Source organism: Mustela putorius, unplaced genomic scaffold (assembly GCF_011764305.1).
Source record: "Mustela putorius furo isolate JIRA1106 unplaced genomic scaffold, ASM1176430v1.1 tig00000551_pilon_pilon_pilon, whole genome shotgun sequence".
In the NCBI taxonomy this organism is placed as follows: Eukaryota; Metazoa; Chordata; class Mammalia; order Carnivora; family Mustelidae; genus Mustela; species Mustela putorius.
The window spans coordinates 8967670-8980035 of NW_025421412.1; the positions used below are offsets into that span (position 1 = coordinate 8967670).

Genomic DNA, 12366 nt, shown 5'->3' on the forward strand with positions numbered 1-12366 from the left:
AATACCATAATGGAATCAGCGGAGTTTCATATGAGGAACAGAATTTTTTTATTAGTAATTACATCTCTTTTCCCAGACTCTTTTAAAGAGGGGATGCCTAATGAATCGAGCATTTTCTTAACAAGCCAAATGCCATCATGAGTGTTAATGTTCCAGGCAGTAATTTGTTTTGTTTTGTTTTTCTAGACTTCAAACTATGTTTCAGCCTGTCAGCCTCATGGTAAAGCCAGCACACTCCTTTAGCTACGCCTGCCATCTAAATATGGGACCAAATTCAGTCAAGTCATTCTCTACGCCTAGACTTGATTTTTATGTAAGACTAAATATTGATGATTTAAACTTTAGGTTGGATGTGGTAGAATTTAAAAAGCACCATGCTCCCTTCCAAATGTCTACTAAAATTAGAAAATTACAAAAGGAGAAAAAAAAAAACCACCCAAAGGGCACAGAGAACTGGAAATGATACTCAGAAGCTGTATCACCCCTATTTTAAAGGTTGCAAAGTAAAAGGCACCACTGAAAATTTATGGGAAATTGTGATGGTGGGTGTTGGGGCAACTGGTCTTCAGATGGAAAAGAGGATCCAGGATTCCTGTTTTGAACTAAGCCTAAAACCAATTCCAGTGAATTCTGGAACATGAAATGAAATATGGTGAAAGTATTCAGAAAATGAAAGAGGAGCAGATCTTCATGCTCTCGGGGTCAGAAGGATGTTTTAAGACATATAAAGTCCTCACCAAAAGGCAAAGACTAATATCCAAATATATTAAATTTAAGAACATCTACTTATCCAAGGACACCATAAGGGAAGTGAAAATAGATATACAGAATGGGAAAAGATACCAGAGACATCCCATCAGAGGACAGGTACTTAGAAAGTGTAATGGAATCCTACAATTTAGTGAGAAAGAAAATGATTCAGGAGCGGAACAAAGAGGGCACATGGACTTAACAGGCACTTTACAAAAGAGGAAATCCAAATGTCTAATCAACATAGGGAAAGCAGCTCAATCTTATTCGTAATTTAAAAAATAAATATTAAAACCACAACATCACAGACTCAGATTCCCAGCATATTCGCAAAGATTAAAGAGCCTAAGAATACGAAGTGTTAGCTGTGCAACTATTAAAATTCTTTTACACTGCTAGTGGAAATGCATTTTAAGTGCAAATACTTGGAAAATCTGTTAGGCATCACCTGGTCAAGTTGTATCTCTATGAGTCAGCAATTCCACTCCTAGGTACACATCCTGGAATTACCTATACACACAGGCACAAAACATGTACACAAGAGTATCCTCTAAAGAGCTGTTAGTGCCTCCCGAACTGGAAGCAGCTAACTAACTGTTCATCAGCAGTAGAGCGGACGGAAGGGGTGCATGCACGCCACGGCACCTTGCACAGCAGTGAGATGAAACAAGTCACTACCGCATGCGGGGCCATGGCTGCATGACAGTCTTCTTTTGAGGCTTCAAGACTAACAGTCTGCAAGACTAATAACAGTCTTCTTTTTAATGACCACTGTAACATACCTGAACATCTGCACATCCTTGAAAAAAATGAGCTGAACACTTACATGGGTGTGTGGCGTACAGATGGAGATGGGAGCTGACACCAACAAGACTGGGGGCAAGTAAGTCTGTATGAGGAGCAGTCAGACTCCTGCTGCCCGTCCCACATCCTGCCCAAACCTGACAAGCCCGGCAACTGGACATGGAACCAGAGAGATGTGGAAATGTCAGCTTTCTAGAGAGGTTCACACAGCAGAGGGGTGAGGGGAGACATACAGAAGATTCTGCAAGAGATCTGGGCACTAAGCGTGAGGGCTTCTCTCTCACCCTCTCTTCAAAGCCCAGGCCAGACACGCTAAGGTCCTCTTGGGAGATCACTGCACAACCCACTGGGAATACGTATGCGGGAAACTGCCACTAAGGGTCCGCCACGACAGCACCGCTGCCCTCACCCCAAGACCCCGCACAAACAGAGAGCACGTCCGTCACCGTCGTGCGCCCTGCTAACCGAGGGTCAGAGAGGACAGCTACACACCGCGGGCAAAGCTCTCAGGTAGAAAGCAGAGCGCAAGGAGGGAGGAGGCAAAGAGGAGGAGAAAGGGAAGGGGAGAGGTAAAGAGAAAAGGAGAAAAGGAAAGGGAAAAACAGAATGGGAGGAAGAGAAAGGTGCATAAAAAGGAAACTAGAAAAAAAATGAGACAATATTCTCACAGATAAAATGTTGCATACATGACCCCAAAATATGCTTAGTGAATATGAGCGGAATTGCATTTAAAAATAATAGGCAAAATTTAACAAAATTCAATATGAGGGCTAGGAAAGAATACTGAGAAATCTCAGAAATCTTTCAGGAAGGAAAAAAGCAAATGAAAGTAATGAAGAAAAGGTGGAAAAACATAAGAAAATTGGAAGACCAACTCAAGAGGTCCACTGCCCAGTTAACAGGAGTTCTAGATAAAAGAAGGGCAAAGCAGTGGGAGAAACTAACCCGAGAAAACATCAGACTCAGGAAGAGGCGAGATTCTTCCTGACTTGCAGGCGCAGTTTTCTCACTGTGACCTCACACGGCAGAGAAAAGACAGCAGAGACTAATTGCCTCATGAGAGCCTCACCCTCATGACCTCATCCAACCCAAACACCATCTCCAAATACCATCAAATCGGGTGTCAGAGCTTCAACATACGACTTTTGGGGTCATACAAACAATTCAGTCCATAACACATGGAAAAGGAAGGAAAACCTGGATGCTAATGCCTGCTTCCTGCCCGTGGTAGGCAGATTCTAAAGACACCCCATGCCCTTGTACAGTCAGTCCTCTCCCCTCAGTGAAGGCTGGGTCTATGACTATTGGAACTCTGACTGTGTTATTATAAGTAATATTGGAAAGGTGAAGGGATTTTGAAGATACAATCAAGGTGTCTAATCAGGTGACCAATTTAATCAAAGAGGACATTACCCTGGTGGAACTGACCTAATCAGGTGAGGTCCTTAAAAGAGAGACTAGGGCCATCTCGAAGGTCAAAGAGATTCTCTAACCTTAAAGCAAGCTGATTTGAGTTCTACGGGTGCAAGAAAAATGATTTCTTCCAACAATCAAATGAACTTGGAAGAGGATCCTGAGCCTCAGTAGAGAGACCACAGTTCCAAACAACACCTTATTTCAGTCTTCTGAGACACAGCAGAGAGCCATGAAGAGCCAGACTCTTGACCCAAGGAAACAGCAAGATTAATAAATGCAGGGTTGTATGTGGCTTTAAGGCACTAAATATGTGTTAACTCATGACGTAGCACAGAAAACTGATACGCTGCCACAACAATCTTAGCCAGAAGAGAATGCCTAAACATGATTCAGATAAGTGGTAAAAGATGGGCAGAGTTTCATACAGCTCTTTAGACATAGATAAACACAAATTCATCTTCCAAACTAATTCTGCTTATTGGTTTAAAAGATAAAGAGTACTGAATCACAATCAAATTTTTGACATCTAACAAGCTCATTAGCTAACAACTCATCAACTGCTTTTAGTATCCTTATCATTTTTCACGTTACCTTAACTTTCTACCCAGGTCTTTCTACCAAGTACAAAGAGTAACACAAAGCCGGTCACTTAAGTCCACGATTATTAAAGCCTAAATATTTCATGTTCCTACTTCTCAGAAGGACCAGGAAAAGATGAAGGCAAAATTACAATTGGTCAATTTTCCTACCTTTCTACCCGAAACTTAAAGTTTTAAGAATTTGGCAATCGCAGTGAAAAATATATCCCAATTTTAAGCTCACTATCAAACAAACAAACAAACAAAACAAATTTTTCAAAGATGGCCCCAATGACCTCCACTTCTTGGTATTCATGCTCTCAGTTAAATCCCTTTTCTCTTAAGCATGTGCTGGATCTCATGGCTCATTTCTACTGAAAACAAAATGGCAGATGTGATGGGATGTCAATTCCAAAATTAATTTGTGAGAAGACCATGGTCTCCATCTTGGGCACTCTTTTTCTTGGATTACTCACCCAGATAGGATGTTCATACTGCATGGTATGACACAGCCCCAAGGAAAGGAACCGAAGCCTATCAATAACTACCTGAGCAAGCTTGGAACAGACTCCCCTTCCCCACTCGGGCTGAGCCCTCCAATGAAACCACAGCCCTGGCCTACAGTAACCTCAGGAGAGATCTTAAACAAGAGGCGCCCAGCTAAGTCACACCCAAATTATGGACTCACAGAAACTGTGAGATAATAACTATTAGGTATTTTAAGCCATGAAGTTTTGGGGGTAATTTATTAAAGAACAAGCTAACATAAGCTAAAACATAAGACACCAATAACTAATAATAAATATTAGTTATTTTAAGCCATGAAGTTTTGGGGGTAATTTATTAAAGAACAAGCTAACATAAGCTAAAACATAAGACACCAAACATAAGCTAAAACCGTAAGACACTTTGAGGCAACAGTATAAAAGAAGGTTAAAAAAAAAAAATCGATAAAAAGATTAAAGTTCTAACCTTGAGCACTCTTCCTGAAAGACCAACAATCTCACCATCTTTGGGTTCTACTACTGTCGCAGTATTCACATCACCACTTCCTGTTGTATCAATGATATCAATGATTTTTGGTTTTCCATCGGTTGTAACCTGAAAATTAAAATAATTAGAAATTACAGATTTAATTTTTTAATCCTTAAAAAAGTAATGCTAACCCCCATATATATGCAATGTGCATACACATACATAAAATATTCTATGAAATCTGCATCAATTAAAAAAGAAAACTGAATTATTTTAAGTCAAAGTGGGATAGATACTTAAAAAAATTTAATCATGGAAAGCATCACAGAATCCTTCAAGTGATTTTATATATTTAGTTAATAAATAATTACTAACCATTTACTAAAGCAGCTGTAGGGACACACATAGAAGCAACCAATACACAGAAGTCCCTGATCTCACAGATCCTATATTCTACTCAGTCAATAAACACGTCAAATACATAACATGCCAGACGGTGGTAATTACTATGGAGAAAAATCGGGCAGAAAAAGGAGGTAGTGTGGGGATTCCAACTTTCACTAGGTTGGTCGAGAAAGAGCTCACTGAAAGTAACATTTGAGTAAAGATCTGAAGAAGGTGAGCTTCGGGCCGGACAAGAACAAAACTTTAGGGAGAAAATATGTAATAACATGTAATTATAGGATGCTCACTAGCATTCAAACTTAGTCCAAAGGTCAAACTTAACATTCAAACTTATTTCTCTCAAGGCTTTGTCGTCTCAGAAATCGATACATTCCCAGTTGCTCAAACCAGAAAGTTAAAAGTCCTTCTTCTCTGATTCTTTATTCTAGTTTACTCTTTACATCAAATCTGTCAGGAAGTCATCTTCCTTCTATCTCTAAAACACAGCTCAAGTCCCTCTTCTCCCCTGGATTTTCACCACCAGAATCCTGACTCGCTCCCCAGCACCCCCCCCCTTGCCGTCGTAATGGTGACGCTCCCTGCAGGCTTCCCACGGGCCATGCCCGGCCCCCACCCCAGGCCAGTCAAACGGGCGGTACAACGCCCGCTCTCCACGTGGTACCCTGCAACGGATCCCAACACACTCCCTGCAAAGGCCTCTGAGAGACCTGGCCTGCCCGTCCGGTCCTGCACCACTCTACCACACTGGCCTCCTTCCAATTCCTGCCACGCGCGAAGCTCTTCCCTGCCTCCCGCTTTGCGCGCACGGGCCCTTCAGCTGGTCCACGGACATCCATATCTCATCTTCCAGTGCTCGACTGAAATGGTCACTCTTCAGAAAGGCCTCCCTGATGACCTCTTCTGGAGCTGCCACCCTAAACCGGAATCTTATTCTTTCTCACCATACCTTGTTTCCTTCACAGAATTTGTAATTCTCCAGCTAGCTGACTTCTGATGTATTTCCACTATTAGAAGACAATCTCTTTTAAGGGGAAGGGCTATGTCTATTTTACTCACCAAATTCCCCCAAACCTAGCACTGCTTAGTTGGTACTCAATACATATTCAGTGACTGAATGATCTGACACCAATTTATAATATTAAGAGTGATTTTCTATGGCATGGTTTCTTGGTCAGTCCTCAAATTTTCATTTGGGCCACGCTGACTGCTATAGGAAACAGCAGTACTGTATTTTCATACTGCTTTTGTTGGAAAAATCACTTCTGGGCTAGCCTCGCAAAGGAAGTATCTAGCATTCGAGATATATATACTGAATTATTAGCAGGAAATCAGGCATGGAGACACAAAGACTGAGAAAAGACGACGAAGAAGACCCTTACCCTTAAGGGAAAAAAAAAAAAAAAAAGCAATGGAGAAACTGCCCAGAGTATCATAGAAGCACAGGGTCTTCCAAATCCTTTGCCTCCTGGAGAACTCACACTCCTAAGATCAAGCTTAGTGTCCCTTTCTGTGTCTTCCTAGGCATCGCTTCCTCCCACCCACACCCCTCAAATGCAGTGTCCTTAAAGCTCTGCAGTTTAAGGGTTACCCAAGACATGAACAGGGAAAGTCACTATGTGGAAGAAACAAAGGCAAACATGTTTTTCTTTATGAGGCAGAAGCAAAAGGGTCTTAATGGGTCCCAAATCTTATTCCAATAACACTGTCATAGAATCACCAGGGGTCACAGAGACCTTTCTGGGACAGCTGTTTTTTGTTTTCAATGTATAGTAATTTTTACGCTAATGTCTATACTAGTAACAAAATAAGTAATATATTCCGGAGGCTCAAAATCATCACCAAAACACTGTTGTGGAAGTCACACCAAACTATGATAAGATTATGATAAAACTTAAATCAGTTACTGATTTTGAAGGGATTGGTTAAATATCCTTAGAAATGAAATAATGAAGGAAAAATGTAAGAAAATCTACCAAAATAAAAAATGGAAACAAGAGGAAGCTAATATTCCCCCATAAAATTAAAACTAGCTAAATCATGTACTAAGAATTTAAGAAAACAACGGAGTTCAAAAAGTAGTCCAAGGTAGTATGTAATTTGAAAGCTAGGCCATAGCACCATGAACACAATCACTTATCTCTATCTCCTCATTCAATGAGCAAACAACTTCAGTGACTTGAGATGAAGAATCACAAGAGATCACTAACAAGCCAGACAGAGATCTCCCTCATTAGAAACCTCATTATCAGTGTATGAGCAAAGGAAGAAAGCCTAACGGGATTTAGTGACTTATTTACTATCCATTATTGCCACAAGCTTTACTTGTTAGCATCTCTCTTTCATTAAAAATCCTTATTTATGCAATTTTCTATCTCTATGTCTCTTTCTTCACCATTAGGTAAAGGCAATCACTCACTGGAGACAGTAAGACAGAAGAGGGAGTTTGGGGTTAGGAAGAAGAGGTTTTAAAAAAGCCAAACCAGCTGAGGAATTTGCAATGGAGCTTTGGGAGAAGGAAACTGAACTACTACCATCCAGAACGACATCCCTCATCTTTTGTGGGGGGTAGCAGGGGGTGGGGGGTTGTATTACACGGCAAAGAGGGACTGAACCACTGCCAGAGCTGTGCGTAGAGCTAAGGTAGTAATCCAGTCCATGTACAGGGGTGGGGGACTGAGAAGTGCTTACAGGGCTATGCTGGCTGGACAAAACAGAAACTGCCCAAAGGTTTTCCCCAAATGTCAAGAATCTGAATTACTTTGTGTCTCCACTGAATTGATTATGGTCCAGGTGCTGGTGAAGTGGGTGAGAAACAGTCATTAAGCATTAGAGGATCAAAAGAAAGGGGGGAGGGGAACTGCAAATCACCCCCAACAAAACCAAGTGAATGTATAAGGATTTACCTGAAAATATTATTTTAAGCAAGGGAAGATATTTCTTAAGCAAATACTATTATTATGACTATTATTCTCAAGAACGGTCTACCATCAGAGCATGTCTAATGAATGAATCGGGCAGGATCTACTTTCAGAGAGCTTACAATCCAGCTGGAAAACAAATTAGCAAAGCCATAACTACAACACAGGACAATAAATAAAAAAGGTAAGGACAGTATCTATGAAAACATGTAGGACACAAAATGCAGCTTGGGGGAATTCAGGAAGACTAACCAAGTGAAAGGTAATAATAAAATAATTAAAATCAACTGCATAGCACCTAATATTAGCAACCAATTATATATATGTGATAACTGACTTATTGTGCTCAAGTATTTTACTAAATGTAAAAACAGAAAAATTTTTATAGAACCACTTGTAACCTTCCCCAAAAACATTTTTTCTCCATGAGGAAATTACATATACTGTGCACACATATAGACTTTTTTTCCATTCAGCAAAAATATTTAATGTTATAAGTACATTTCCTACAAAATGAATCTGGATATATGCTGTCAAAGAATTTTAACTCACGTATGAAAAGAGGTTATGTAAACAGAAATACTAAAATGGAATATTTTAGGTGATGTGTGGGGGAATCTGAACACATTGCTAGGAGAGCAAAAACGAAAAACACGCAAATAACTGTGGGCACGAACTGACCCTATTCATCTTGAAACCTCAGGGCCTCACACAGTGGTGGACACACACATGTAAATGTATGCTGGGGGTCTGAATGAAATCAGCACATATCCCAAAAGCTAAACCCAGGTGGGTCTTAAAGGATTAGGCAGGAGTTTGCGGGTGAGGGTGGAAGTCTTGCAGACAGATGAACTTAGATGTTTCGGGAAAGGGTGGACTGTTCAAGGTGGAAGCGAAGGGTTAACAGTGGGGTGGACAGAAGTGGAGAGGGGAAACGTAGAACCAAAGCACCATGGGGAGGTCAAGCTGGAGGGTGAAGCGCTACACAAAATTCAGATTTTGGAATGTTTAAGCAAAGGCAATGAAGACATCAAAATTTAAAAAGTCTTGCTTTGTATTAAACAAGGGTGTTACAGAAGGTGTTTCTTTTCTTTCTTTCTTTTTTTTTAGGAAAATAATTTGGTAATGTGAAGGATGGAGCAAAGAGAAAACTGGTGGCAGGGACCCAACTGCCTACTGCATATTCTTTCCGAGGGCAATGTAAGTGCCACCCTGGCCCTGAAGCCAGCTCTCACCACTCCCTCCCCCTCCCCCAGTCTTGGTGACACCTGCAGAGGACATCCTTCAACTCAACCTTAGACACCTGGCAGGTGCCTGGATATTTGCTGGGGAAAGATGTAATCATTTATCTACTTATTACTCCCTTCATGCTGTCCCCCCTTTACTTTTAACAAGCTCGGGCGTATGTCACAAAAGAGCGCTGGACCCAAAGCCGTCACTGAAGAATGACACCCCACTGCCTTCTCTCAAGTGTTTAACTGGGCCCGGAATCCTCTCCGCAGACCCATCTGGCTTTCCAAAAGTCCGCTTTGGCCTCTTCTTCTTTTTTCATTCTTTCCTTCCCTTTTATTTCTATCCACCTTCTTCTCTTAATAGTGTATACAGAGAGCTACAAAATACATTTGCTAAAGCAGGAAAAAAAAACTTAAAAATTCCCTCACCTGTGCAACCCACCTTACTAAATTTCTTTTAACTGGCCATATTTATGTCAATATTTCCGTTACAGTTGTTAGAAGAGTTATATTTTCATTTCATTTCAATATTTTATTGCTTCAACATTTGTTATTGCATGCGAATACCTAATGTATATTTATCCTTTAGAAAGCTGATTTAAATTCCAGTATCAACTCTTTCTAAATAAAACTGCTTAAAAAAAAATAGTGTTTACTTAACACTTTCCTTAAGCACTTTTTTTTTTTTTTTAAAGAGTTTATCCATTCACTTGACAGAGAGCCCAAGTATGGGGAGCTCCACGCAGGAGAGGGAGAAGCTGGCTCCCCACTGAGCAAAGAGCCCCATGCAGGGCTCGATTCCAGGACCCTAGGACCATGACCCAAGCTGAAGGCAAGCGGAAGGCAGACGTGCAACCCACTGAGCCACCCAGGCGCTTCTCTTGAGCACTTTAAAAAATCACATGTAAATAATCTTCTCAATCAATTTTCATAGCAATACTGTGGATGAGACCTGCTACCACTTTACAGAGAATAATGGAACAATATGATAAGCAGATTGGGAAGTTCTACAAAAGCATTTTTGCGGAGACACTCCTCCTCCAAACTCTCCTGATCCTCTTATTATCCTGACAAAAGAACCGGTAAACACTTAGCCCAGCTGTTCCCCTCCTACTTATCCCTATAAAAAGTAAACACACACTACAACAGAATGGAAACCATTACTACTCTGTAATAAAGGCTCAATGAGGTGATAGCTGTCACTGTTTGTAAGTCTTCGGTGTTATTCATACAACCGTACCACTAGAGCGACCGGCAAGGAACACACCACTTGCTCTTCTGATTCACCAAAGCTTCCTGGCCCTGCCAGCCTGAGGTGTGTGGCACTCCAGAGCGCCGCTGAAGAATTAACAGGAGGAAGCAAGATTCCTAGACGGATTCTATACCGTCGGTCAGAGTGGTTCCCCCCCCCCCCCAGCATGACATCCTAACCTCCAAAAACGCTACCTCAATTATGAGAAAGCACCATAAAGGAAGGATCCAGAGGCCAGAGGGTACTGGGGGAGGAAGAGTCATTAAACTTAAGCGTTTAGTGTAGAAAGGAGAAGACACACAGATGAAGGAGAGCAGCGTCCCATAGGATTAGCCAGGTTAGATTTTTTAAGAGAGGCATCTTCCACGACGGTGACATTTTACCTCACTAAGAAGCTAAGGCTAAATTTACAAAAAGTCAGACTCTGACGACTTAGAATACGTTTATCAAGAGACACATTTTTTTTTTCAAGGTACCTTTTGATACGGTACTTTATAAAGATTTCAAAAGGTGCCTAAGGCAAAATTAAGTCTTTTTTTTTTTTTAAACCGTCAAGTGTGCTGTCTTACACTTTGAGGCTAAAAAAAAAAAAAAAAAAAAATACAGAAGCCTAATTTAATAATGCCTGAAGAGTTCGCCAAAACCAAACTAAATTAGGTTCTTATGTAAAACAAAGACTAAGCCATGCGTTTCAATGACCCTAAACAAGTACATCGCAGAAGATGGTTTAAAAATAGGACACACAAAACTACCCGAGGAAACAGTTCCGGAAGTTGACCGAGTTATCTTCCCGAAACCCGGCTTCCATGTGGAACACAAACAATTCTGCCCAAAGCCCGATCTCCCGGGCGACACCGGTGAAAAGGAGGCTCTGGTGGCTCATCTGCCCCTTCTCGGTTTCCTCCCCACCCCCATCCCCACCAATACTAAAAACGGTAAAAATCCCCGCTTGAAAATCGCAGGCAGGGACCGGCGCCCGAGACACGAGGGACCCGCGGAGGAAGGCGGCGTGCTGCAACGGGGCCCGAGGGCCCGGGCCTGGCAGCCCCCGGGCAGGAAGGGGATTCCTGGGCAGGAGGCGGACCCAGGCGCCCCGGCCCGCCGCGCCGGGCACGCCGCTTTTGTCTGGGCCGGGATGACGGCCCGACGCGAGCCCCCCGCCCGCCCCGCCGTCCGCCTCCTCCCGGTGCCGGCTCCCGCTCAGCCGCGTATCGGGGTTCGGCCTGGCCTGCGGGGCTCCGAGGCTGCGTCCCCTCCGCGTCCCCGGCCGACCCGCCGCCCGCGCCCCCGCGCCCGGGCCCTCGGCGGCTGCCGCACCTGCATGCCCGGAGCCCCCGGGTCGACCCCTGTGTCCAGGACCGCGATGAGCACCCCCCGCCCGTCATACTCCGGGTAGCGACAGAGGAAGGAGGCGGCCCCGGTCTCTTTCTTGGGCAGGAGGCCGTGGAAGGGGAAGGGCTCCTCGGCCGCGGCGGTGGCCATGGACGCAGGCTGGAGGACGAGGAAGAGGCAAACTGCCAAGCTGCGCGCGGACGAGCGGCGCGAGGACACCCGGGCAGCCGCGGGCCTGGGCGGGGGCGAGGGGCGGGGCCGGACGCCGGCCAATCCCGGCCCGCCAGGGGGAGGCGACCAATCACGTTACCGCTACGTAAGCCAAAGGCGCCGCTCTGAGGCGCTGGGCCCGAGTGTTGCCCTGGCCGCAGTGAAGGGGGCGGAGTCAGAAGATCCTGGTGGAGATTTTGGTTCTGGAACCCGGGGGTGTTTAGGAGCGGAGGCGGCCGCGAGCGAGGGCGCCGTGTGTCCCGAGCGAGGCAGTCTCCGAGGGGCGGGGCAGGAGGTGAGCCGCCAGCCGGGAGTAGCTGCAGCTCGCGTGGGGCGAGCGATGGTTTCCGGACTTGAAGTCGTGGACGAAAGTTTCGGGTCGCCTGCTGCAGGAGCCCCCGCTGCCCCGAGGAAGGGAAGCGGGCGCTCGAACGCCGGAGTCCCTGGAGCCGTGGGACATCGGCGATTTGCCCAGACGTCGGTCTTCTGAAAGT

The 12366-nt window shown here is 44.0% G+C and overlaps 1 protein-coding gene across 6 annotated transcripts in view; it reads right to left on the bottom strand.

Annotated features, from left to right (window-relative positions):
* The window catches only part of TPP2 (tripeptidyl peptidase 2), a 69718-nt gene extending 57795 nt beyond the window's left edge, over positions 1 to 11923 (bottom strand). For 5 of the 6 annotated variants that reach the window (XR_006607123.1, XR_006607124.1, XM_045081342.1 and 2 more), the window contains exons 1-2: positions 11648 to 11923; positions 4521 to 4649 (exon numbers count right to left, since the gene is read on the bottom strand). Coding sequence is in view for 4 of the 6 variants with exons in the window: in XM_045081342.1 (XP_044937277.1) it covers positions 4521 to 4649; positions 11648 to 11812 (294 nt within the window). In the remaining 2 variants the exon portion in view is untranslated. The remainder of the gene's footprint in view (positions 1 to 4520; positions 4650 to 11647) is intronic. The other variant, XM_045081344.1, reaches the window with a different exon arrangement.
* Between the last annotated feature and the right edge of the window lie 443 nt (positions 11924 to 12366).